The sequence below is a fragment of the Talpa occidentalis genome, unplaced genomic scaffold, assembly GCF_014898055.3.
Source record: "Talpa occidentalis isolate TD23 unplaced genomic scaffold, MPIMG_talOcc4v2.1 talOcc4.5, whole genome shotgun sequence".
NCBI lineage: Eukaryota > Metazoa > Chordata > Mammalia > Eulipotyphla > Talpidae > Talpa > Talpa occidentalis.
The window spans coordinates 82,646,371-82,673,947 of NW_023604861.1; the positions used below are offsets into that span (position 1 = coordinate 82,646,371).

The following is a 27,577-nucleotide window of genomic DNA, read 5'->3' on the forward strand; positions in this document are numbered from 1 at the left end:
TGGAGTGGCTTAAAGGGCTGGAAATTTCTATCTCTAGCCCCATCTGCAACAAGGAAATGAAGGGAGCTCCTGGGATGTCTTTGACTTCCTGGGACTTTGTAAGCCCAGCAAAATCCCCACAGTTTGTGTTAAACGTCTGCTGGTTTTCAACAAACTAAACACTCCTATCTGGAAAGTCCTTAAACAAAGATATGCAGGGCAGAGGGGCACTGAGGAAGTAGAAGCAGTAGAGAAGAGAGTGTGGTGGCTGTCACGAACACAAATACAAAGCTGTGGTTCATTCAACGAGTGTTTATTGAGACCCCATATCTGACAGGCCTGTGCTGGTCACTGAAGGGGAAACAGAGGCATGGCAAGGCTCTTGCCTTGAGAAGGCCTTGACAGTGCTGGTTCACGTGAGGCAAACACATTTGAAGAGTTTTTAAAAAGGACAGGGCAGGGGATATACAAGGCCAGAAGAAGGGCACCAGAGAACAAGTTGAGTTCAGAGACCTCAAAGGTATAGGGTGGAGAAGGGCCCACAGCTGGCTGAGGGGGTGACCTCTCAGCTCTGGCTTGCCATGTCCTACCCACGGGGCTTCTTGCAGATCCAGTGAAAGAGGGCGTCACAGTCAATGTCGTTCCATTTCTGCTGCATTTGGACACAGTCTTCAGTCCTCCCATGTGCATTTTTCCAGTTGTCTGGCTGACCTTTGCCCCAAAACCTGGAAACAAGAGGGCTTTATTCTACTAGATGAAGTAAGCATCCTTTCCTCTGCTGTGGCATAAAGAGCTGAAGTGACACGGATCCCTAGTCCCCTGCAGGTCACCAGATGGGGCAGAGCTAGGGCCAGGGGTATCCAGAAATGCCTATAGAGAAAAGGCAGTGCTGTGTGACCCTGTGTGAGGAGCTGGCTCTCCCACGCTCACGGGAGACGTCCAGGCCGTTCCCTTGTTGGTTCTGGGGCAAGAAGCCCCCACCCCTGCAGGACCTGGGGCCCCTTCCTGCACCTTCCATGGCTTGTAAAAGATCCTGAGGATGGCTCTTTGAGGTTGTCCTTAGTTACTAGGCATCAGGGATAGGAAGGACATCTGAAGCTACAAGATCCCACCCTAGAATTCACATTCAGATGCCTTCTGACAAGGCAGTAACCCTTGAGACATGGATAAGTAGGTATAAGATGGCCAAAACAAAAACAAAAACCAGCAACAACGAAAGACCCAAGAACACCCATTTGTAGGTTGCTTGCCAGTCCCAGGACCTGTCTGTTCTCACTCCCTGCCCTGGGGGTGAAGGAGAGGTGGGAGGGAAGGAGAATTAGAATTATGCCCAAGTACAGACACACACACACACACACACACCACTAACACTTCCTGGGCAAGGATAGACACACAGGATAAGGACATACAAGAGTATCTAGCCAGGTCTGCCCAAGACAGTGCCTGGGACAGTCACCAGACAGTGACTGGACTCACACTCTACTCTGAGCATTATTGAATGGTGTCCCATCTGCCCAGCGCCAGGAGCCCTCCGTCCCGCTGTCGGTGAGACCAATCCAGTGGTAAGAGGTTTTTGTGAACTTTTCCAGAAATGCCTATAGAGAAAAGGCAGTGCTGTGTGACCCTGTGTAAGGAGCTGGCTCCCCAACACACCCACGGGAGATGTCCAGGCCGTTCCCTTGCTGGTCCTGGGCCAAGAAGCCCCCGCTCCTGCAGGACCTGGGTCCCCTTCCTGCTCCTTCCATGGCCTTGTGAAGGATCTAGAGCACAAGTCAGGGCCCCTCAAGGGAAGTCCAGCTTTCCCCTTGTTGACTTCACGAGGAGTGTGATTTTACTAAGATGGAGCAGAACAATTTATTAAGATGTGCCTTACAAAATATCATGTCCTTAGCGGATGCTTGAGGACAGGCCAAGGAGAATTATAAGGGTAAGGCAGTTCTGCGAGTGGGACTGGACCAACCCTACTATGGTCCTTCATCGGTAATCCCAGTAAATTCTGCTAGGGCAGAATGACCCACTGGGGATTGTGGTGCCTTTGGCGGTCCCCAAACTAATGTGTGTGTCTGGCCTTCCCAAGAAGCCTGCGTCTCCTGCTCATGGGCACTGCATAGCACTGGATGAACTGACATTAAAATCAAGATTGACAGCTGGAGAGGAAGTGTGAGAGGAAAACGAGGGGCTGGGGAGGGCAGCATGTGCTCAGCAAGCTAAGGGCAGTCCCCTGGTACCACCTCCCTTTGCCCTTCCTACTGCTGACATCTGTGGGCCTCTGGATGTCTGCCACATTTATTGAGGACATTGGGATTTTCTGTCAGTGCTCTACTTCCAGCATAAGATGCTCATTAGAACTCAATAAATATTTGCTCCCTGACTGACAGAGGAGGCATGGAGTTCTCTGCCACTCCCTTTGGGAGAAGAGAAGGTTCATGCACCACAGTCCCGTGTTTCACACCAACCTCATTGGTACCACCCAACCCCATAGCACTGACCTGTTCCTCCACAGAAGTCACCGAAGTCAGGTGGGCTCCCTTGGACACACAGAACTGTTCAGCCTCCTGCCAAGACTTCTTGATATGAGAAAAATAATACAGGTTCCCATCATAGATATTCCAGCCTTGCAGGATCAGCTCAAGAAGTTGACCTGGAGCAAGGGTTGGGGAGGAGAGAGAACCAGGGTGCTGTGTGGGACCCAGAGCTGGCCTTCTTGACCTCCCCAGAGAGTGGCCACTGAGGGTCACAGGCCTTGTGCTACTTGATGCCCAGTAGAAGCACAGAGATTTCTTTTAAAATTGTCTGATAGCAAGTCTGAGTCCCAGACCAAGAGAGAAAATAAGAGAAAGAAGAGTCTGGAGGTCCATCCCAGACAGCAGTATTTTTAATGCTCCTGAGTGATTCCAATGTGCCCCTAAGATGGGGAAACAATGGAGGGATTAGGACAGTAGGGGAACCCACAAGAAGTGCTAAGAAGGGAGACTTCAGTCTCTGACAACAGGACAACAGAGACGGGCAGTGGGATGCCGCAAGCAGGTGCACGGAGCCCCCTTTTTGTCAACCCCTTCTCTTCAGCAGCTTCTTCTAACGGTGCCCCCTCTCCAAGTTCCCTGTGCCCTCTCTCACCCTTAAAAAGTGACCTCCTACTCTACCAAGAAAGATGCCACTAAACATCATCTCCCTCAGTTCCATGTTCCCACATCTGCAGCCCTAGGGGAGACCCCTACTTCCAGCTCCTCCTCTCCCAGCCTCAGAGGGTCCAGTAAGTCCCAACCCTTCCAGGCCGACCCCTCATTCTGTTCTCTACTCTCTCTGACCCTCTCCTTCAACCTCCTTCCTCTCTCCTCGCACCTCTCTCACCCTTAGATGAAGCCTACTCTTAATCTAGAAAAATCCTCTCAAGAGAGTTGACCAAAATGTTAGCAATGAGCTCATACAGAAAACACAGACCTCTTCATGAGATACAGGGGTGACGTCCTCATCTTTCCCTTTTACAGTATTCGCCATGTTGTCTTTAATGAATATGTAGGTCTTATCCTATAAATATCAGTGATACACATTGCCTTCTAATCGCTCCTTCTACCCTGCCTCCCCGGCACCTCAGTCTCTTCTCTCTCCTCCCCTGTCAGGCAACCTTCACGACTGACTCGAGACCAGACCTCTCACTCACACCCCACTGACCCTGGTCTGGCTTCCACACCACACACAACTGGCCCCTGGAATTTTATTCCACTGACTTACTAATTACCATTTTATTGCAATTGGCCATTTTAACTGGTCTCTCCTAGACCTTTGCCAGAACTAACCACTCCCCTCTCTCCCTCGATTTCCCCAACTGCTCATCTCCTTCTTCTCCTCCCGCCTCCAATAATGTTCTCCAGTTTCCTTCAAAATCTCTTTTTGCTGGGCCCTACTTGGTGGCGCAAGCACCTATGAAGCTATTCTCAGCCTCTGCAGCATGAGTTCAATCCCCGGCCAGGGAGCTACTCACATGACACAGCAGACCTCTCCTGACTCTCCTGCTGCTCCCCAGCAGTGTATTTCAGTCAATTTGCCTGTTCTGTTCCCCACCATTTCTGGTGAATCCTCTTACCCCTGCACCTCTGGCCAGTACCCCAGTGCTTGTATGCATAAATAAATAAATCTTTTTTAAAAAATTTTCTTCTTGGGGCCTCCCTGGTGGCGCAAGGAATTAAGACGCAACCTATGAAGCTGTCCACAGCCTCTGCAGCTCAAGTTCGATCCCCGGCCAAGGAACTACCCACGTGGTGCAGCAGACCTCTCCTGGCTCACTTGCTGCTCCCCTCAGCAGTGTACTTTGCCTGTTCTGCTCCCCACAGTGTAATCTGCCTGTTCTGCTCCCCACTCTTTCTCTGGTGAATCCTCTCACCCTCCCCACACCTCTGGCCTGTACCCCAGTTCTTGTATACATAGATAGATAAATCTTTGGGGGAAAAAAATCTCTTCTTGCCCTACCAGAAGGTTAACTTCTGGTTCCCACCCCCAGCCTTCTTCTCAGTATGAGTTTTATCTCGAGTAAACTTCCCACCCCGCTTCCATTGCCACAACCAGAACCAGCACCCACATCTATGTCTGCATAGCAGGGCCCAGTCCCACATGCCAGAAGACGTGCAACATGTCCACTTAAATGTCCCCAAGCCACCTCAGACTCTGCACCTCCACATCCTGTCTTTCTCCCTTGCTCAGCCACAGGGGGCCACCTGGTCAGTTCCTTGAAGGGAGAAACTGATCTCGGGGGTCTGCCAAGTCCAGCCTGTGTCTCTTAACTAAGAGACAGTGCTGCCTGTCTCTCTAGTAGAGACTTCTTCGAACTATCATCCTCAGCCCATTTGTGGGGTGCGTCAAGGGTTTGCTGTTGTCATCGTTAAAGAATAGATTATATCAGAGTGAACACCTGCAGGAAGAATTTTCCTTTTTAATGTGTGTGTGTGTCACATGATATTCTGTGCTGGATTGCAATGAAAAATGGATTTCATTTACTGTGCTTACATTCAAAATAGTTTGAAAGCTACTGCCCTGGGCCCTTCCTACTGTCCTTTCATCCTATTCCTCATCAATCTCCCTCTGGGCCATCGTCCAGTCAGACAGAACTTCTGGAGTTCCCAGAACCTCATGGGCTCACATGCCCAGGCCTGGGAACCTGGTACCCTTTTACATGATTTGCTTGACAAACGTCCATTCGAACTTCAGGACTCAGATCAAGGAACAGTTTCTCAACAAAGCATGTTTTGATCCTTTCGCCACCCTCCTAAACTTTCTGCCCCTTCCTCATCAAAGATCCCGACTTTCCTTCTTTTGGTTTCTTTCACCCCCAGCAACTAGGTCAGTTCCTAAGGCAGCACCTGTTAGGCCTTTCATGCCGGGTTGCTGTACCAGCCTATGGGTTTCAAAGGTAAATATCACATCTTGTTTATCTTTATGCCCTTGACACAGAATTAGGCCTCAATAAAATTTTGTTAGATGAATACATAAATACTGAGTACTTTGTCAAAATGCATTATGTGTTAACTCTTTGATCCTTGTCCCCACGTTGCAGATGAAAAAAAGTGAAGCTCAGAGAAGGAGAGCAACCTGATTGAAATCACACATCTGTGCTAACGGGAAGTCAGAAATAAAGCTATCTGGCCCCATTAGCACACACCGTTCTTATTACACATTAAACCATACATAGGTTGTTTCCCAACTGTTCATTTGTCACTCTGGCCAGATAATAAGCAACTTCACAGCAGGCACCCCGCGGCCCTGCCCGCCACCACTCCAGAGACACAGGAGCCTCACTGGTAGGATTTGGCCCCTTGCGGTGCCCACCCTCCTTTCCAAAGGGAGACAAAAAGACCTAAGGGACAAGAGACTCTGACTTCCCAAGAGACAGCACCTCCCCAGCCCAAGCCCCTCCCTCTCACTTACTTTGTGTCCTCTGCAGCTGCTCCTGAGAAGCAAAGGAAGCTTGGAGAGTCTCCAGGCGACTCTGCGTCTCCTGGATTTTCCTAGTTAGAGTTTTAGTGCTCTCTAAACTCCCATTTAACCTTCGGATCTCAGCATTGGCCTTCTGCAGATTGCTCTCCAACATCCCTGTTTTGGAATTTAAGGTCTCAGTATTCTTCATTCCTTGTTTTAGGGTCTGTATCTCTCTATTTGCATTTTTCAACTGACCAGATAACACCTGTATCTGGGAATTTGAGGTATTCATGTCTTTCAGCTCTGTTTTCAATGCATGGATCTGAGCATCTACCTGGTCTAGGCGGCTGTTTACTACTTGGGTCTGGCTAGTGGCTAAAGTTTCCAAATCACCTTTTGACAAGTGACTCTTATTATAAGCCCTTTCTAAATGATCTCTTAATAACTGGATCTCAGTGCTGGTGTTTTCAGAACTGCTTCTTAGGAAACTCTGAGTCTGGGAATTTAAAGCATTTGCCTTTTCCACATCTCCCTTTAGTTTCTGGATCTCAATATTGGCCCCTTCCAAGGAACTCCTTAGCATCTGGGTCTGGATTCCCAAGGTATTGGCATTCTTTAGAATGCTTTTTGCCATCTGGACATCAGCACTGGTGTTTTCCAGATGACCACTGAGCATCTGAATATGAGAACTGATATTGTCCACTCTGCCCATCAACATCTGGATCTCCATGCTCCAGGTGCTGGAATTCTCCACATGGCAATTAAACATCTGGATAGTATCTTGCAAGTCTGGAGGGAGGAAATGGAGAGGGCAACCAAATTACACAGGGGAGCATTCACTGGATGAGCCATTGAGAGTGTTCTTAAGAGTCCCAGAGGAAATGTCACCAGCACAGCCCTGATTTCTCTGCAAGTAGCTTGCTGGTCACTGCAGCCAGTCAGACCCTGGACAACGGTCACCAGAGAATGTGAGTCAGAAAAAAAATAAAGGAAGACCTATTTATTTATCCCACATGAACTAAGAGTTCAGAGGATCCAAATACTTGACTACTGTAAACTAGCTACCACCAAGGGTCATGCTGGTACCATCAGGATTAGTTTACCATTTTTTTTCCTTACTTTTTTAAATTTTTGTATAATACTTGATTTCTCTGTGCATGTGGTCCCTATACATCTCCCGCCAAATCACCCATGAACCTGAACGAACCATCACCATAGTCCTGTGTGCTCTTCCATATTTTGACCCATGTCCCTCCCCCTCCCCTGCTATATACATCAGATCTATAGTTTGCCTGCAAGTTTTGTCTCTTTTTTTTTTTTTGACCCTTTTTCATTTTCACTATATTCCTCCTGTAAGTGAAACCATCTGATTTTTTTTTTCCTTCTGACTTATTTCACTGAGCATAATCCCTTCTAGCTCCATCCAGGTGGTTGGGAAAATGGGCCTCACTGGTGGCACAAGGGGTTAAGCATAGCACTATGGAGCAATCCGCATTCTCTGGAGCTGGAGTTCAATCCCTGGCCAGCCAGGGAGCTACCCACATGGCGCAGCAGACCTCTCCTGTCTTGCCTGCTGCTCCCCTCAGCAGTGTATTTCAGTCTGCCTATTCTGTTCCCCACCATCTCTGGTGAATCCTCTCACCCCTGCACCTCTGGCCTTTACCCCAGTTCTTGTATGCATAAAAAAATAAGTCTATAAAAAAAAAACATGTTGCAAATTGCATGACTTTATCTTTTTGATTGATTGTTGAATAGTATTCCATTGTGCATATATACCACATTTTCTTAATCCAGTCACGTGGTTTTGGGCATTTAGGTTGTTTCCATATCTTATAGTTTACCATTGTAATTGAAGTTGAGCATAACTGATTATGTAATTTGCAGCTACTGAAGTTTAATTTCATTGAAATCATCATGATGGGTCATTGTGAGGAAGAAAATAAGTGTGAATAAAACCAAGTGCTTAGTCCTATGCTAAATTTTTACAGCAAGTGTGAAACCTCTTGATTCACCATTACTTCCTAAAACATTGTATGCATCACAAACATAGAAATTTTTTTATTACAAAATCCCTGGGAGTGGGGGGAAGCACAAACAAAACAAAATATGGGGACCCTGGAGGAAGCTCCCTGTTCAATCCACAGGGCTATCACAGACCCTGGAGTTGAAGTGAACATTTAAAGGAGTGGCCCCCCCACATTTACATCAGGTAAGGGTCCCAACAGGAAAGTTTGAGGAAATGAGAGATACAACTGAAAGGCTTAGTCACTGGGGTCATTCCAAGAAACTGTTGAGCCCTTTAAGTGCATGGTCTTTCCCACCAACCTCACCTACAGTTGCCGCTCGTTCTGCTAGTGCCCTTAGCTCAGTGCATGAGCTTAGCTCAGTCACTGATGTTTTAAGATCCTGGTTCCAAAAACAGACACATGGACCAATGGAACCAAATAGAAAACCCAGAAATAAAACCACAGATCTATGGTCAACTTATCTTTGACAAAGGAGTGAAGAATATGCACTGGAGCAAAGAAAGTTTGTTCAATACATTTTTGCACCCAACACTAATGATAAAGGACTGATCACAAAAATCTGCAAAGAGCTGATGAGACTCAACAACAACAAAGAAAATAATCCAGTCAAAAAATGGGCAGAAGAGCTAAAAAGAAACTTCTCTGAAGAGGAAATGCAAATGGCCAACAGGCATATGAAAAAATGTTCAACATCACTTGCAATCAGGGAAATGCAAATCAAAACTACCATGAGATACCATCTTACACCAGTGAGAATGGCACATATTAAAAAAACTAGCAACAACGAATGTTGGCGAGGATGTGGAGAAAAAGGAACTCTTGTGCACTGTTGGTGGGAGTGCAAACTGGTCCAACCACTATGGAGAGCTGTGTGGAGATTTCTGGACCTACTAAACATAGAGCTTCCATATGATCCAGCAATTCCACTCCTAGGTATTTACCCAAAGGACACAGAAACATCAATTCCAAAGAGCACCTGCACTCCTATGTTTATAGCAGTACTGTTTACAATAGCTAAGCTTTGGAAACAACCCAAATGCCCAAAAATAGATGACTGGATCAAGAAGATGTGGTCCATATACACCATGGAATATTACTCAGCATTCAAAAAAGATAAACACATGCAATTTGCAGCAACATGGATGGCGCTGGAAGGGATCATGCTCAGCGAAATAAGCCAGAAAGAAAAAGAAAAATACCGGATGGTCTCACTCATAGCAGGAATCTAGAAAACTTAAAGAAGGGACCAGGAAAATGAATATAAGAAAGTGAAATCAAAATCAACAAAAAACTATGAACCAGAGACACTTTTTGGGGGTGGGGGGCGGGAGGGGAAGGATTGGGGTCAGAATGGGGCGTTTGCAATTGTATGGGGGAATATAAAAATAAAAAATAAATAAATAAATAAATAAAAAAAAAAGAAAAAAAAAAGAAAGTTTGTTCAATAAATGGTGCTGGGAAAACTGGGTCACTACATGCAAAAGAATGAAGCTTGACTACTACCTCACACCATGCACAAAAACCAACTCAAAATGGATTAAAGAACTAGACATAAGACCTGAAACCATAAAATATATAGAAGGAAACATAGGCGAAACACTACATGATATGCACCTCAAAGACATCTTTACAGACACATCACCCAAAGCAGTGATAGTGAAGGCAAAGATCAACAGCTGGGACTACATCAAATTAAAGAGCTTCTGCACAGCAAAAGAGACAATAACCAAAACAAAGAGAAACCCTACCAACTGAGAGAAAATTTTTGCACACAACACTAATGATAATGGACTGATGACAAAAATCTACAAAGAGCTGATGAGACTCAACAAAAACAAAGAAAATAATCCAGTCAAAAAATGGGCAGAAGAGCTAAAAAGAAACTTCTCCAAAGAGGAAATACAAATGGCCAACAGGCATATGAAAAAATGTTCAACATCACTTGCAATCAGGGAAATGCAAATCAAAACTACCATGAGATACCATCTTACACCAGTGAGAATGGCACATATTAAAAAAACTAGCAACAACGAATGTTGGCGAGGATGTGGAGAGAGAGGAACTCTCCTGCACTGCTGGTGGGAGTGCAAACTTGTCCAACCACTATGGAAAGCCGTGTGGAGATTCCTCAACCTACTAAAGATAGAGCTTCCATATGATCCAGCAACTCCACTCCTAGGTATTTACCCAAAGGACAGAAACATTAATTCCAAAGAGCACCTGCACCCTCATGTTTATAGCAGCAAAATTTACAATAGTTAAGCTTTGGAAACAACCCAAATGCCCAAAAATAGATGACTGGATCAAGAAGATGTGGTACATATACACCATGGAATATTACTCGGCATTCAAAAAAGATAAACACATGCAATTTGCAGCAATATGGATGGAGCTGGAAGGGATCATGCTCAGCGAAATAAGCCAGAAAGAAAAAGAAAAATACTGGATGGTCTCACTCATAACAGGAATCTAGAAAACCTAAATATGGACCAGGAAAAAGAATAACTATAAGAAAGGAAAAAATCAAAACCAACAAACAACTATGAACCAGAGACATTCTTTGGGGGGCAGGGGAAAAGGAGGGATTGGGGTCAAAATCGGGGTTGCAATTGTATGTGGAATATACAAATAAAAAAAAAAAATCCTGGTTCCAGTCTCCCCTCAGGAATGGAGAGAAGAGTCCAGGTAGGTAGGGATTCCTTCTGAAGGATTCCTGCCTATTCCTCATGTCCTGCCTTCGTGGGTGTGTGAAGCCTCCGCACCTGTACTGAGGTAAGCCCGGGACAGGTACTGGTGGCCATTGAAGGTATGGGAAATCCAGCCAAATATCCTTCCTTATAAAGGTAGACAAATATATCAACATAACAGAATAGAGAATCTAGAAATAGATCCACACATACATGGTCAATTGATTTTTAACAAAGCTACAATGGCAATTCATGGAGAAAGGATAATCTTTTCAACAGGGTGCTGGAACAACTGGATATTCATATACCAAAAAAAAAAGTGAATTTTAATCCATACTTTCACCATTAAACAAAAATTAACTGAAAATGAACCAGAGGTCTAAAGCTAAAGACCAAAAACTATAAAATTTCTAGAAGGGAACAAAGGACATTTTGTGATGAGGCATGGACAAAGTTTTCTCAGATCCAGGACCTAAAGCTTGATCCATGAAAGAAAAAAATTCAATAAATTAGATCTTATCAAAATTTAAATCTTGTTAAGAGGATAAAAGGACCAGCCACAGACCAAGAGGAAATATTTACAAATCACATTCTAGAAGCAGCCAAGTAATCTAGATGCAGACGGTGGATCAGCGGTTGTTCCGGGATGAAAGGAGGAGGAGAGGGAGAAATTACCAAGGGCACAAGGAAACGCTGGGTAGGATGATGACTGTGGGCTTTATCTTGATTGCAGTGATGATTTCAGGAATATATTCATATGTTAAAATGTATCACATGATACAATTTAAATAAGTGAACTTCATTGTGTGTCAATTATATTCTACAAGGCTGCTTTTCAAAATATATTTTGCCTTTCTGTGAGGAGAGTAGAACCCAGGCAGGGTCCTAGGGCCTCCTAGAACCTGGACTTAAAATGCCCAGCTCCCTCCCACTCCCACTCTCCACTGTGGCTACTCACTGCAGGGGTCCGCAGGGAACAGCCCCGTGGCGTTGGCTCCTATAAACTTTTGGAAGGAGGCATCTTCCAGTGCAGATCTTGGGTTCTGTAAAACTGACACCCCATTCCAGGATCAGCTGTGAATCCAGGAGAAGACTTCCCCACTCCCCGTTAGGGTTCCAGAAAGAGGGAAATGGCACCAAGGACCCCTCAGATTTTTCCTCATGGCCTTGACTCTTGGGAGTCTCCCCTGGGACAGTGCTCTCTGTAGGATCCCAGGAAAGCTCTGGTTTGGGCCTGTGGTCGAAGGAACATAGACCTTTTCAGGGACAGAATGTGTGTATCTGAGTCCCTTTGGAAACTTCATGCAGGAAGAAGGGGGGACAGGGGTCTCGGATCACCTAGAAACTTACCTACAGCAAAGAGAACCACAAGACAGAAGGCGAGGGTCACAGTCATAAGTGCCAGGGCAGCCAGAACAAGCCTTGGCATCTTGGGGGTTGAGGGGGGCTTGGCCTCCGAGTCCATCCCTGCAGGCGAGAAGCCAGTGTCCAGGAGGGTGCTCTGTGCAGCTGGACGCCTCAGTCTCTCAGGCTGTCTCCTAGCCTGTCTGATTTGCATCCCTAGCCTGGGGTACAAATACCTGCCACACTTAGCATGAGAAGGGAAATGAAGCACTTTGATATGCTCACCAAAGCTAATTTGGGGTCTGGAATCGACACAAAGGCTATGTAAGAGAAGATCACCCCTCAGATCTGGAGGAGGTGCATGGAATACAAAACCTGTTGGGAAGAGAGGGGCAACACATTTGTGGTTTAAGGAAAAGGAAAAAGGACAAAGAGAGAGACAGAGTGAACTGGGAGCCCCAGAGAAAGAGTCATGGCTCTTTTAGGCAGCTGCCTTCCCTACACACTGAGTCAGGTCAGTCCCAAGTCTCTCTCTGCTGGGGTGAGAAAAAAGGGGGCTGTGTGTGAGGGCCTAGAGCTGTGGTTCAGGATGAAGTGTGTGCAGAGGAATCCACTCAAAATTGGAGACACCAGCCCTGACGTCTGAGTCTTCACAGGGTCCAGGAGGGGATTTTGAACCAGGCACCTCTGAATCCAAAGTTCATCCTCTTTCTCTTGCCAGGTTGCCATCCCCATGATAAAAGGTCTGGGGAGATTTCGTATGGTGAACAGGGGACTTGGTGATGAACTTGAGCCCTAGCCTGCCAAGGAGGGGAAAATGGCAAGAGATGGGGGACAAAAAGAGCTGGGGTCCAAGTTTTCTCACCTTGGGGATGCAGGGAGACCATCTGGTTGTCTCTGCAGAAGTGGGCCTTGTCACTATTCATCTCAGCTTCCTTGGTCCACTAATGTTGCCCCTTGCCACGTCGTCCAGTGGTAGGAAGTGAAGTGACAAACCCGACTTATATGCTCCGCAGTAGTTCCTGACTTCCCAAGCTCTACCTCCCTCCCCTGCTGACTCTACAGAAGCACCCCAATGGGCCCCTCCCCTCGGTACTTCCAGGCACCAGTCTGCTGGGCTCTATCCTCTCAGACTCTATCCCGTCCCTCTTTCCTCTTTCCACCAGCACCTGCCCCTTGTCTTGCCCATGGGCCCACCATCCCAATCTCCACACACCAGCATAGCCCCCAAACACCAGCTTCCTCCTCAAAGTCCCAAACACATTTTCCCCTGGTCACTAGGTGGAGTCGTGTTCTTTCTCAGTTTAGCAGGAAAAAAATTTTTTGTGACCATAGCTGACTCTGATTCTTAGCCCCAGAACATCTGAAACAAAAAGAAGCAGGTAAGGGTGAGAGGGGAAACGGGGTTGGCATCACTGGTATATGCAGGGCACAGGAAGGCCTGGGGTAACTCACTGCCCACTTGGGGGTCTCCCAACTGTCATAATTGGAAAAGGTCTGTGATAGAATTAAAAAAATCTAGTTGTTCTTTGTCCCAATTCTTAGAGTTCCTAAAACCCTTGGAATTTCCTGGGTGATAGGAGTGGCTTTGGTTATTCATCATGAGCCCCTTTTGAGTTTATGCTAATGAGGGGCAGAGAGTGGACCCCTAGTGGCTTCAGGAAGAGGGCTGGACCCAGAGAGACCAAATGTCCACTCCAAACCCTCTGGAAAGAGAAGGGGGCCTGGAGATTGGATTCTAAAAAATTTCAAGAAGCTTCCTGGTTGAGAAATGCATCCATAGGCCCGGAAGGTGTTGTACCCCAACTTCACAGATGCTCTTGTGCTCCCTTCTTGATCTCTGTGTACCTCTCCATCTGGCTATTCATTTATATCCTTTCCCAGAAACTGTAATGGTGAGCACAGTGCCTTCCCGAGTTCTGTGAGTGACCCTACTATCAAACAGGAGGGGGGTCATGGGAAACCCCAAACTTGCAGGTGATTGGGCACAAGTGTAGGTTGTCTGGAGGTTCCACTTGCAGCTAGTGAGTGAGGTGGGCATGGCCTTGTGAGACTGAGCCTATAACCTGTGGTGCTGTGCTAACTCTGGGAGTTAATGTCAGAATTGAATTAAATTGTAATGTCAGAGAATTGGTTCATAACTTGGTGCCAGAAGTGGTGTCAGAAAACACCAAATAGGACCCAACTTGACCCAAATTCTCACCTCTCACTGATTGCATCCATGCTCCTCTGAGTTGATTAGGTTTGGAACTAAAGCAAAGAAGCTGACAGATAAGCCAGGGATGATGTTCTGCTTCTTAGTGAGACTTGTAATGTGCAGGAAGAGCAAGCCCTCATTCTTGCTGCTCATAAGCCAGGACTTCAGACTGGAAAGTGAGGGATTCCAGGCGACAGTGTCATGAGGTCCCCATCCCATGCAGGAATAACCTTACCTCAAACCGATTGTGTTATCACCAAAATGGATCACATTTTCTTTAAATCTGAAAATCAAATTACATATATGTCTCTAGATCACCAGCAACCCATTCACAAGATGTCAGTTACAACCTGGTGGATGCCTTCTTCCATCCACGTGGTGTTGGTTTTTCCTATCTTCACTCAGTTCCTATATACTGTTCCTAAGGTTTTTCCCCAAATACTGGAGTCAGCCTCCCTTGGGCCCCAGGGCACTACACAAGAAGACTGCGCCCCAACTCCGCTGGAGAAGCCAGACTGGAAGCATCTCCACGGCAGGGCCGGGACCCATTCCATGGACGGCCACTATTAACGCAGCCAACAACTAGCCTGGCGCATGGCAGGCCTGCAGAGTGAGGAAGAGTGGTCACCTGCACCAGTTCTTGATAACGGGGCACTGTGCACTTGTGCATGTGCATGTGTGTGGTGCAAACCCATCATCCATTGGCCTTTTACCTCCCGTCTGTTGAAAGCTGACTGAGAGAAAAGACACCGAAGGAATGTGAAGGTCGCTGTTTCTGGAGTGATCAACAGCTCTGCCTGAGCCCCCAGCAGAACCTGCAAGCCCCTTCCCCTCCGTGTGGGAGAGGAGTGCCTGGAGGTATCTCCCCAGAGGCTCATAAGAAGTGCAGGGGTGGTGACAGAAAAGAGAGGCCTTGGATTTTATTTCCCACACCCAGGAAGGGCAGGCAGCCCACCCAGGGCCTGTTTCCACCTAATGTCTGGGAAGTTGAACTTCTCAAAAGCAGAACTTTGGAGACTCCTTGACCAGCAGGAAGAGTGGGGTCCCGGCCAGAAGAGGGGCATATTCCTCCAGCCTGGCAGGCTCAGAGTTATGATTGGCCCCTCTTCCTGGTACCCACTGCCCTCTCCTTCTGGGGCTCCCTTTTCTTCTTTAGCCCCTAAGAACACCATTTTCCCCCAAGGAAAAAAGACACCAGGAGGTTGCTACACCTTTGCCAAAAAGTTTTTATATATATGTGGTCAGAAAGAAAAATCAAATGGACACTTATACATTTCTTCAAGAGCCACTCATTGGCTGGAAACTCTCACTGCAGGTTCTTCTTGCCCTGCTGCAGGGTAGGGGCTGTGCCCCTAGAGAGCCTTGAATTTAGCTACTGCAGACCCCTAGGTGCAGACACCCCAGAAGTGTGTTGTCATTCATATCATCTTCTCACAACACAGCATCATCATCAATTGTCTTCCAGGGAATGGCTCGATCCAACAATTTTGATGGAAAGGAGAGACCCACAGCCTACAAGCAGGGGCCCCGAGCATCTGAGAGCAAACAGTCTCTCTCAGGCCTCTCACCTGGGATTTGTCTTGATGACCAGTCCTCCCCTCATGCTCTGTCTGCCTGGTAGGGGTGAGGATGAACCCATACCCAATCCCCAACCCTAGGATTGAACTAGTGGCTTGAACATAACCCATCCCCCAAACACCATTCTGTTTTAGGAACAAGCATGTGACCCAATGCCGGCTTTTTCCTGGGACTGTTGGAAAAGGAAGCTCTTTCCTCTAAAGTTGCAGAGCTGTGAGTTTGCGGGCTTGGAGCTACCCAGATCACCACTGGGAAGAGTCCACCTAACAGTAATGCCAAACCAGAGGCCTGCAGTGCCAGGGCTGGAGAGAGGCAGCTTTGGTGCCTGATGCAGGATTTGTACTCAGACATACAAAGTGTTCTGGCTTCACACCTACACCAAATCCAACAATACCAACAACAATCCTTCACATCACAAACTTCAATACAAGCCACCATGCACTCAGCTTTAGCTCAATTAGTCTTCTGACTGTTTTCTCTGCTTCTTGTCTTATTCCCCTCAAAACCCATCATACTGCACGCATAATGACATTTTCAAAAAACAATTAGGTAGACACACATGCATTACCTAGCTTTTCTAGCTGAAAAGAACCAATAACATCCCAATAGCTGCAGTCACATTTGGTCCCCAGATCCTGATTTCTAATACAATTCACCAACAGAGGAAACCAGGGCTCTTTGAAGAAATAGGTAACTCTAGGGTTGGGGCAAGAAATATATAAAGTGAACCTGGGGCATTTTATAGTGCCAGAAAGTAAGCAGATGCTCAACAAACAAAGGACACAAGAGTAAATCAACTGAAAGAGTCCCCAATGGCCAGAGCTGGAACAACATACACAAGAAAATAAAGCAACACTGGGTCATGACCCAAAGTATAAAACCCATGAATCCATTAGTGTGGGCTGTACACTTGGCTGCTCTGCTCTGAATAGTCATGTCCCTCCCCCTCCCCAATTTATGCGTTGAAATTCCAAGCCCTAAGGTGATGGTGCTAGGGGGCCTATCTTTGGGAAGTGATTAGGTCATGAAGGGGGACCTCATGGGATTAGTGCACTTATCAAAGAGACCCTGGACAGCTCACTTGCCCCTTCTGCATGTGAAGATGTAACAAGGACTATGACACCTATAAATGGGTCCTTCCCCCACTACGCTAACACCCTTATCTTGGACTTCAAGCTTCCATAACTCTGAGAAATAACTTTCTGTTGTTTATTAGCTACTCTATCTGTGGTATGTTGTTATAGCAGTCCAAACAGACTAAGACAATGGTTTCCTTCCAAAAAATATAATATGGAAAGAGTAACTTTATAGAGATTAAGACTGGCAAACACCATCTCCGAATAGAGATCAATGTCAACATCAGTGGTGATGAGACACTGATCGTACATGCCCACCTTATCTCTGAGGTCATCCTCCCAACACCTATTACCCAGTATGATGAAAAACATCAGACAAACCCAAATTGAGAAGAATCCTACAAAATACCAGCACGTCTCAAAACTGGCAAGGTCATCAAAAACAAGGGAAGTTTGGGGCCTCCCTGGTGGCACAAGGGGTTAAGCACAGTGCTATGAGGCTGTCCACAGCCTCTGCAGCGCGAGTTCGATCCCTGGCTGGCCAGGGAGCAACCCACATTGTGCAGCAGACCTCTCCTGCCTCGCCCGCTGCTCCCCTCAGCAGTGTATTTCAGTCAGTCTGCTGTTCTGTTCCCAGCTCTGTCTCTGGTGAATCCTCTCACCCTCCTGCACATCTGGCCTATACCCCAGCTCTTGTATGCATAAATAAATAAATATTTTTTTAAAAAAAAGGGAAGTCTGAGAAACCTCATAGCCAAGAGGAACCCCAGGAGACATCATGACTAAATGTAATATGAGACCCTCGATAAAACTCCAGAAAAGAAAAAGGATATTAAGGGAAAACTAAGGAAATCTGAATAAAGTATAGAGTTTAGTTAGTAATAATATGTCAACATTGTTAGTAATAATGTGTCAATATTGTCAGTTATGACAAATGTAAGATGTTAATAAGATCTTAATAAGATGTTAAGATCTGGGTGTTGCCTCAAATTCACGCTTACAGAGGAAGTGTGAACTTCTAAACCCTCTTCACCCTCCCCTCCCATTTTAACCCAAGGTCTCCATTCCATCCCAGGTGCCTTGATGGAGCCAATGAGTCCCCAGCCAAGGCAGATGGACAGCAGGATGCCTTAGAGACCATTTTAAAGCAAGGAAGACTAAGGTGCAAAGCCACTCTGAAGCATGGAGGGAAGAACGGCATGTCCTTGAACTTGACAAGAATTGGAGCTCCATGTGCAATTCTGAGGGCCTGTCCCATCACAGTTCTGATGGGACGTAGGGCCTTTTACAGATGAAAAGGAGCTTTGAGTCACAGGAGGCATCATTCCATGACTGAAGCGAATACAAAGTTATATGTACACAGTGCTCGTTGTTCTCAGCATTGTTGGGCTCACCTGGAATCCAGTATCTACCGAGGGGGGAAAACAAAGAAAAACTTCTTTCCCAAAAAGAAAAGGGTGACTGTTATCCCAGCTGTGGTCCTAGTGCAGTGTGCCTAGTGCACCTACTGTAGGTGCTACAAGTTTATCACCCATGCCTGAGGACAAGGGGATTAGTGAGCCATCAGCCTCTACACCTGCAGTCAACCCCTGCCCCGAGTTAGCATCAAACCCACCCACCACTCTCAAGGCCCTACACAAACCACCCTGAAAACACCAAGACTTAGAATAGGGCCCCTGCTGAAGCTAGCCCTGGAAGGCCAAGCAGGAAAACTTGACACCACCACTGAGAGCCCAGGGCTCTGTCCTGATCCCAAGGCCAACTAGTGGCGGAAGCGAGCTAGGTCTCTAATCAGGGCTCTAACCCTATAGTCATGCGGAGCTATCACCCCATCCCTCCTGTCCTCCCTGACCCGGGAAAGCTAGGCTGGGAGAGGGCTCTGGGGCTTACCTCACACTCTGGGCCTTGTTGAATGGAGTGTCATCCACCCAGGTCCAGGCCCCTGTACTTCCTGCTTTGGTCAGGCCGATCCAGTAGAAAACCCCCCCTGCTGTCTTATATAGAAACTCCTGTGGGGAAGGAGTAGAGGCATTGCTGGGTTGGACCATCTGTCTCAAATGACAGCCCCTAAGCCCAGACACCCCTCACACATGGCTCCTCTCAAGCCTCTTCCTATCCCTGGCCTGAACCCAGAGTCATTTTCCAGATTCTGACTCGCAACTAACACTCAGCAGTCAGCCTCACTTCCCCCACGATCCTGTGCTGCTAACTCACCTCCCCAATGAAAGGGGCTTGTTCAATCAACACGCTGTCTCACTAAGGAGATGTCTTGGTTATGCAGTTAATTATTCACAAATACTTCTGTTTTCCGAGCACTTGGAAAGATCCTACCTGCCACCCCTCTTTGAACCCAGGAGTACTGCATAATTTACTTTGGCCAGTGAAATGTAAGCAGAAATGATGTCTATTATTTCTGGACAGAAGCTTTAAAAGCCAACACATAATTTTCCACGTTCCCTTTTCCGACCTCAGTGATGGTGAGGTCTATGTGGACATGAAGGCTCCTTCAGCCTCGGTCCCTGAGTAAACACAATGAGCAGCGCCTCTCACAAGTTCTCTCTGGACATGTAGTGTGGGAAGCAAGCCTTCGTTGTTAGGCCACTGATATCTGGGGATTTTTGTTACTGTGCATAATCATGTCCATGCTGCTTGACACAGCCACCAACACGCCACCTTCCTAGACCCCACGGGACCAGCACTCACCTGCTCACTGTCTGAGGTCACTGAGGTCAGGTGTGAATTCTTGGACACACAGAACTGCTGGGCACTGTACCAGGTCTTGGGAACGTGAGAAAAGTAATAGAAGTTCCCCTGGAAGTACTTCCATCCTTGAGAAACCATCTGTAGAATGTCATCTGAGAACAAGGATGAAAGGGAACACTGGTGTTCCTTGATCTCTGGGTGCTGCTCAAGGGGTCATGAAGTGGGACTTCAGAAACAGGAGTGAATGGGGCTGGTCTCTGTGGGGTCCTGGGGTCCTTGTGCAGGGGACTAGGAACAATTTCCCAGATTCTAACATCTGAATGAGATTAGTAGAGTCTTGGGACTCAGAGAGGGGGCAAATGACAGAGGATGGATCAAGAATCTCTGGGCCTCCCCTGGTGGCGCAGCGGTTGAGCACTGGGCTGTGAAGCTGCCCGCTGCCTCGGCAGCACCGGTTCGATCCCCGGCTGCTCCCCGGCCACCTGAGGAGGGTCCCACATGGTGCGCAGACCTCTCCTGCCGCCCGCTGCTCCCCTCAGCAGTGTACTTCGGTCCTTCTGCCTGCTCTGCTCCCCGCTCTGTCTCTGGTGAATCCTCTCACCCTCCCGCGCTTCTGACTGTACCCAGTGCTTGTATAAATAAATAAATAAATATTAAAAAAAAATAAAAAATAAAATCTTAAAAAAAAAAAAAAAGAATCTGCTCTCCCATGAGGAAGAAGTGATTCCCCATTGGCCATTATAGTGGCTGAACCCCTGAGATCTAGGGGAGGAACTTAATGGAAAATGTCAGGGTTTGGGCCATGACAGACAAACTCCTAATGCTTTCATATACTGTCCCTTGGTGTGGGGTCCAAACTGGCCCCTGATCCCTTCTCTCCTGAAAGCCCCTATGTTCTCAATATAGTGAGTCCTCTCTTCTTAAATTTCCATCCTCGCCTGCCTTGCACCTCTCCCCTCTTCCCTCTGCACACACCAGCCCAATAGCCTAGTGCCTGAGAATGGCAAGGTCCCATGGGTCACTGGTAACCTGGCTCCAATCTTTTCTGAGTCACTTACTTTGCCGTTTGAGCAACTTGCCAAGATTATCCAAACTGCTCTGGAGGCCCCGGACTTTTACATTCAAAGCACTGGCTTTGTCCAAATCTCTTCTTAAGTCTGGGATTTTGGCATCCAAATTTCCAACTTCCTCCCAGCTGCTTCTTAATATCTGGATCTGCGTATTGGCTTCCACCATGCCAGTTTCCAACCTCAGGATCTTGGAATGCAACTGATCCAGGCTGGCATTAACCCTCCAGACTTGAACACCAGTCGCCTCCACACTGCCTCTGTTCTTCTTAATTTCAGAATCCAGAGTGCTGATATTGTCCACACAACCTTTCAGTAACTGGGCGTTGGTCTTTACATCTGACATTGTGCCCATAAACCAGGGATCTGGATTTGAGAAAGTCAAGAGGTCAACAAAGCACATCCGCAGAGACTGGAGGGAGGGTGTGTCAGCTGATAAAAGGAAGGAAGGGATAAGCTCAAGATTTCCAAGAACCCAACCCAAGGAACTCTCACCTACCCTCCATTCATTCATAATGCATTCATTCGACAAATGGGATGGGCATCTGCCATGTGTCAAGAACTCTGGGAGATGCAGGTAATGCTAAAACATAGGCTCTCTGTTAGAGGACCTCCAGGCAAGCAAAAGCAGGAATTAGAACCCACTTCTAAATTTTCCTTGATTTTTGAGGGCACATTTGGCAAAAGGATGCCTGTGATTATGCCCCCGTCACCCTTCCATATCCTTCTGGGCCTCATCGCTGACTCCCAGTCCTCTCCTTTCAGAGACCCTTCCCTGCAGTGGCACCAACTAGGACAGCACATCCCCTCCCACGTCTGTCCACAGGCTCCTCATGGCAACCGGAGGGGCCAGTCATGCAGACTTCTAATCTGGAAGTGACTTCTCCAGAGCCTATGGAAAGAGAGAATCATAAAACCATTTCTGCCCTCCCCTCATCCCACCCACTGTCACACTCTACTCAGGTCAGACTTGGGTACCCTAGAGGAGACCAAAGATAAACCTGAAGACATGGTGGAAGGAAGAAGTCTCTGCCAGCAGCCAGGGGCTTGCAAAGCCAGGAGAGAAAGAGAGATGAGTCACACATCCAGCAACTAGCAGAGAGGCTCCTTGACAGGAAAAGGTGAATAAAGAGAGCGTGAAGGGCCCTGGGTAGGGGATGAGCCATGGAGCTCTGTAAGCTGATGGGTCCAGTTCTTCAGTTAGTCACTTGGAACAGAAGCTACAGTGGGTCTGTACCTCAGAAGGGTCAGGAAACATCTCACTCACAGTTTGCCCACAGGCTCTGCGTGGAGGGACACAAGCTCAGGTGGGGAGGGGTATAGATGAAGAAAGAGATGAACATTTCCTGGGAACAAAATAATATCCCTGAGGCAAGTATGCAAGTGCGGATCCCAGTCAGGAAAATCTCCAGGAAAGGGGGTGGGGGGAACCTGAGCACTTACAGAGAACAGCCTGCAGCAGGACGGAAGCAGCCAGGATCAGGGTCAAGAAGATGACTGCTGTGCGGACCGTGGGGCACTTCCTTAGAACCAGAGGTGGATCCTTCTTGGGAGGAGGCTCTACAAGGAGAAGAGAACATTTGTTGAAGGACCAGCAAACAGAGGTTCTGGGCACAGAGCCCTGAGTAGGCCTGAGCGCAGTTAGCACTTGCCTTGAGGCCAGAGGGCGATGTTCTGTTTGTCTACAGTGAAGTGTGCATCGACGACCTGGCTCTCTGCAGCCATCATCCTTCAAGATCACCCTTGCAGCCCAGGTGCTCCTGGCTGATGTCTCCCCAAGGCCCTTTTATCTAGAGGAAATGGGAAGCGAGTCCCATAGAAAGTCAGCTCATCATCCCCAAGTTCCCCATTCCCGGCTTGGACACCAGTCTGGCCCTGGCCACAGCTTGAGTGATTTGAGCCTCTCCTCAAAGGTCTGAGCTTTCAGGAAGAAACAAACCACTTGTCTTCTTGTGGAGGGAGGGGAGTGCTGCTATAGGGACTAGGCTATCCTTTTTCTCTTGTAAGATTCCTCATCCATCACCCATCCATCCATTCATCCCACAAATACATACTGAGTGTCTTCTAGGTACCAGACATCATGCCAGGACTGGCCACAAAGATGAAAAACTTACTCATAATCTGGGAGAAAATAAGACCTAAGTACAATGATAGAAGATCACGCAGAGTTCAAAACAAGTACAGAAAATAGGATAAGGATTAAAAAAAAAGGTTTCAGGTAGCGGAATTAGCATATTCAAAAATATGGGGTGGGCCTCCCCGGTGGCGCAGCGGTTGAGCGCTGGGTTGCGAAGCTGCCCGCGGCCTCTGCGGCGCCGGTTCGATCCCCGGCTGCTCCCAGGCCACCGGAGGAGGGTCCCACATGGCGCGCAGACCTCTCCTGCCGCCCGCTGCTCCCCTCAGCAGTGTACTTCGGTCCTTCTGCCTTCTCTGCTCCCCGCTCTGGCTCTGGTGAATTCTCTCACCCTCCCGCGCTTCTGACTGTACCCAGTGCATGTATAAACAAAACAAACAAACCAGCAAAACAAATGCATGCAACATGGAAACTAAATGTTTAATGGTGTCGAGTGTAAAATACATGACTGGAGCAGAGAGGGCATGGGGCCAGAGGCACCTGGGCTCAGATCATGAAGATCCTTTTGCATGGGTTAAGGAGCTAGAATTCTGGTCACCAATGACGGATCTCAGGCAGGAGAGAGACAAGGACAGGAACACTGTCGAGGGAGCACTCTGATGATGGTGAAGAGCACAGGGTGTGGAATGCCTGGAAGCAGGGAGATCAGTAAGGAGACCACAGCAATAAAATATTCTTTCTGTTATGAAGGCATTTTAGATGGTACAGTATCTCTTTACAAAATGGAAAGATTAAAATGAAATGTAAGACCTGGGTTTTCCTCCCTGCTTCCTGCACTTGAGTTTCTCAGACATCATGGGAAGGCTCAGTAACATCGGGCCAGGAACCAGGCAGTCACATGTGGGAGGTGTGCAAAGCAGAGAGGATGGGACTGAAGCTCAACGAGAGACTAAGTTTTCTACCGGGAAGCTTCTTATGTCTTGAAGAAGTCTGCTAAATCTTGTATATAGCGATTTTGAAAAATATTTTTGGAAGACAGGAAAGAGAGAGGCGGGGGAGAAAGGGAGAAAAGGAGGGAAAGAGAAAATGAAGGAAGTTGGTCCAGATAATCAGATGAGTGGCTGGATGAATGGATGGATGGATGGATGGGTAATGACTGGATGGGTGTGTGGGTGGATGACTATCGATAGAAGATAAATAAATGGAAAAGTTGACAACTAATTATTACTCAACTGCAACTCAGTCTGTGGCACAACTGAAACCCATAATCTGTGCACCTGAATTTGCCTTCCGGCGTTACCACCCCAGCAGTTCTCATCCATTCCTACAGCGAAGACATGAAAGAAGCATGACTTACATCTTACTCCAAAGTGCCTAAAAGCTCCAGCACAGGCCTAGAAAGCAGGTCCCGACTCATGAATCTGAGACACAGGGCAAGTTAGGGTAATTAGGCAGTTTTAGCAACATTGCAGGAAGGGACCTCTGAAGAGTTTAGGAAGGCTTCAGAGATAAGGACAACTAGAAGAATGTAACTAATTCCACCGGGAATAATAAACATCCCAGGACCAAGAACAACATTGTTAACGCTGGCCTTGGTTTCCTTCAGGTGATAAAGGGAGGTGGAGTTTGGGGAAACGGAGAGTGGTTTAATTAGGGCAGCAGACTCATGTCTGGTAGACCACTGTCCTCTCCTTTGTCAGAGTGCAGGGATATTTATGCAAGAAGGAGATGAGAAGGGGTCGCCACTAAGACCGATGGGTGGCAGCCTGTTTTTCTTCAATAGCTGATGTTTAACTTTCTCTTCCCTAAAATGCAGGGGTGCTTATCTGGGAGACGGGGCCAAAAAGATAAATCTATCAAACAAGGGGGACGATGCAACAAATGGGGAAAGACAAACCTGTTAGATAAGGAATGTAAAGATCCCCAGCTCAGTAGCAGATTAAGCGAGACAACTGAGAACTAACCAATCACAAAGAGACTGGTGGAGCTTTAGAATAATGAGGGAAAGAAGGTGTATATTCCCTGAGACACGACTCCACTTTGGCTTCCTTGCCCCTCCCTGGCCTGGTTTCATGGCCTGGGAGTCTCACTTTATTTCTGTTCCTTTTCTCCTCAATAAACTTCTTCTTTCTTTAAGCAAACCTGCCTCTTCTCGCTTGCTTGCCTGAGAGTCTGCGAAGTTCCTGCTGCAGCTTCGTGAGACACCAACCCATGGTGGTCTAGTGGCTGGGACTCAGCGCTGCCCCTGCAGCCTGGGATCTGTTCCTGGCTGGGAGACTAGGCCTGACAATTCCAGTATCAAATCTGAACCAGCGGAGCTGGATACCAGGGTGGCGTCAAGGACCAGGGTTGAGTTAAACAAACAAGCCCAAGGGAACAGCTGCCTGTATTGAGAAGGTTTCCACTGCCTTCAATGTTTGAGAGAATCCAAAGTCACCACTCAGCCCGATCCTGTTTGGTCAACACATGGTACTTATAGGCCACTGTGGCTCTCTCCAGACTGACTAAGCCTCCAACTAGGCCTCTGACTAAGTAGGGACCCCAGAGAGCCCACCACACATACTTCCCAAGGATGATGTCCCACTCATCCTGGTTCTTCTCCTCCCTTCCACTTTCTGTCCATAGCTTCCAGGCCTGCTGTCTGTTCTAACCTTAGATATTAGGTAATCCCACACACTGAATGCCTCACTCTAACTCACTGCCTTTCTCTGACATTCATGACCATCCCTGCTCTCTTCAGGCTAGTCATCTAGTTGCAGAGTCTTGGTTCTATCAGGGCGGAAGAGGGCAGAAAGCTCTGCTTTTGGACTGAAGGCCCAGGTCTCCTCAGCCCTTCAGCTCTGTCTCCTGGCCCTACATACAAAACCTGTCACAGTCCAGGGCCCAGGGTTGGAGAGGATCCAAGTTACTCAGACCCTGGTTGGGGAGCCCTAGAGAATGCTGGTCTCCTCCTGAGGCATTTGGAGAGAGAAGCTACCACAAAATGCAACTTAAGAGCATCTGGCCCCTTCCCTCTGTCAAAAGTTGGCTTTTCCAAATCTCTGCTGACTTGTAGCATAAGTTATTGATGGATCATTCCCATGCCCTCCAGGTCCTCCCAGAAAAAGATGCAGAAGTCTCACCAAGATGGGGCCTACTTCATAAGAAGGGACTAGGGATGGGGAACATTTGCTCTGCTTGGTGGAAGCCATAGCTATTCTTTTGGTAGATAGAATATGCAGGTAGATATTCTATTGATTGCTAGCCAAAAGACTGACTCAGCCCAAGAAGACTGAGCAAGAAGCCACCAGAACGCTGGGCACACCCTCTGTGGTTCAGAGAAGGCGTGTATGAAGGTGGATGTGAAAGTCCCAGCCTTGAGGAGTTTCATTTCGCAGTTTGTGGGGAAGGAGCTTTCGCAATTTGTGGGGAAGGAGCAAGTCACAAGCTACCTCCCTGTGGCCATGTTCACCTGCAGGCACCGGCTGAGCACCTGCCCCACACCTCCCTCTCTGGGGACTCTATGGGCCCCTGGCTGCAGTCCAAGTGGAGGAAAGACAGAGGAGGTGCAGGTGCCTCCACCTCGCTTTCAGCCAGGCCAGTGGGCAGTTCTGGACACTCAGGTGATCCCTGCTCTTCTAAAGAGAGGAGGAACTCCGGGCCTAAGAGTAACCCAAAATCATGGCTGTGTTGAAAGAAGGGGAAGTTCATTCTCAAATTTCTGTTTTCTCACTCACCATGTTTCTGGGCTTCTAAAACCTTCCCTGCATAAAGGTAGAGGAGGGAAAAGATGAACCACTTTCCCCCTTCTCTGGCTGGGACCCTCTTGTGCTTAGAGGATGGCCACAGGCACCCTCAGTGAGAGCAGAAAAGGGACTGGGTTGTCAAGGCATAGGAATCTGAATGGCTCCAGTCAGGGCCCCGAGGACAGCAGAGAGGACTCCAAAGTAGGGAGAGGGGGAGTGCATGGAAGGGAGGGATGAGGGGGAGAAAGAAAATGAGCTGAGAAAGGAGACGGCTATTCCAGCTAGTGGTCCACAGGCTCAGAGGGGCTCCTGTAGGCAATGTGATGAGGCTTCCGACAAGCAGACCCCAGATAACCAAGGAATTCCGTGCCTCCCACTGGATGCCAGCCCTGGGGAGAGGGGCTAGAAGGGAAATCGACGAAGGGCTGGGTGGTGGGATGACTCATCCAGCTGGTCTTTCAGAACACCTTTTCCAAGCCAGGAACAAGGAAAAGGATGACAGACCCGGCCCTCAGAAAGTGTCCCCCTGCTGAAAAAAACGGCATCCTCACTTCCAGGGAGAAGGGAAGAGGCTCCAAAACTATAAAGGGTGGAGGGAACGGCAGGGAAGCTCCCTTGATACTGGAACGAGTTCCCTCTTTGGGGACCCTATACAGGGCAGGATTCTCTCAAAGAGTGACAATGGCCAGCCCTGTGTGAACAGGCCGCCATGTCTGGGGCGTCAGTGTGGTGCAGTCAGGTGGCGGCCTGCTCACATGGAAGGGTTGCTGTGCTCCAGGCAGAGGAGGCTGCTCTGAACTGGCCAAGGCAAGGAGCTCTGCCTGTGGCCTTGGAGCAGATTCATGCCAGGAAAGCTTAGACAAGTATCTTTTCAAATCTTTAAATAATATCTTTTTAAATCTTTAAATCTTTATTATATACTAATGGGGAAAATTTCAAGTAGGCCAAAAGAAAAAAATGACCTACCATACAGAAAAAAACACATTTTTTCATATGGTCCATTCCTCCCATCTACAGGCATATGTATATAGAGATTTCTACATCTATATTCATGGCTGTTTTAAACTCTGTGTCTAAATTTATGTAAGTATAAAATGGGACAGCCCTTACTTATTTTCCTGAGCATCCTTCCCACCCTCACTCCTGACACCAAGAATTTCCTTCTTTAGGAACCTGTGTCCTCCTTTTTCAGCCCTCTCATTGCTTGGCT

General features: G+C 47.6%; 2 protein-coding genes across 7 annotated transcripts in view; both read right to left on the reverse strand.

Annotated features, from left to right (window-relative positions):
* Nucleotides 1-282: 282 nt before the first annotated feature.
* Nucleotides 283-12,986, reverse strand: CLEC4F (C-type lectin domain family 4 member F). 3 transcript variants are annotated; one of them, XM_037528826.2, is made up of 7 exons: nt 12,813-12,986; nt 11,954-12,070; nt 11,562-11,654; nt 5,899-6,678; nt 2,469-2,620; nt 1,456-1,574; nt 283-704 (listed from the first exon to the last, which is right to left on the reverse strand). In XM_037528826.2, the coding sequence occupies exons 1-7, from the start codon at nt 12,871-12,873 to the stop codon at nt 566-568; spliced, it is 1,461 nt and encodes a 486-aa protein (XP_037384723.1). In that variant the 5' UTR covers nt 12,874-12,986; the 3' UTR covers nt 283-565. The 3 variants fall into 3 exon arrangements, with proteins under 3 accessions (XP_037384723.1, XP_054557458.1, XP_037384724.1); XM_054701483.1 differs by lacking the exon at nt 11,562-11,654; XM_037528827.2 differs by lacking the exon at nt 1,456-1,574 and having other exon boundaries at nt 605-704.
* Nucleotides 12,987-13,347: 361 nt separating this feature from the next.
* CD207 (CD207 molecule) overlaps nt 13,348-27,577 on the reverse strand; it is a 40,423-nt gene continuing 26,193 nt past the window's right edge. For 3 of the 4 annotated variants that reach the window (XM_037527579.2, XM_037527580.2, XM_037527582.2), the window contains exons 2-7: nt 22,221-22,358; nt 22,012-22,128; nt 20,560-20,934; nt 19,502-19,653; nt 18,689-18,807; nt 15,361-18,206 (exon numbers count right to left, since the gene is read on the reverse strand). In XM_037527579.2, coding sequence (XP_037383476.1) covers nt 18,056-18,206; nt 18,689-18,807; nt 19,502-19,653; nt 20,560-20,934; nt 22,012-22,128; nt 22,221-22,296 — 990 coding nt within the window. In that variant the 5' untranslated portion in view covers nt 22,297-22,358 and the 3' untranslated portion in view covers nt 15,361-18,055. Of the gene's footprint in view, nt 14,428-15,360; nt 18,207-18,688; nt 18,808-19,501; nt 19,654-20,559; nt 20,935-22,011; nt 22,129-22,220; nt 22,359-27,577 lie in introns of those variants that run through there. The other variant, XM_037527583.2, reaches the window with a different exon arrangement.

Bases quoted from the DNA above. Each gene is read 5' to 3' on its own strand.
- CLEC4F (XM_037528826.2), bottom strand. From the start codon at position 12,873: ATGAATAGTGACAAGGCCCACTTCTGCAGAGACAACCAGATGGTCTCC. The intron at 11,655-11,953 runs GTAAGTTTCTAG...ATGGGGTGTCAG, and splicing joins TGTGGTTCTCTTTGCTGTAG to TTTTACAGAACCCAAGATCT. The intron at 705-1,455 runs GTGAGTCCAGTC...TCTTGTTTCCAG, and splicing joins AATAATGCTCAGAGTAGAGT to GTTTTGGGGCAAAGGTCAGC.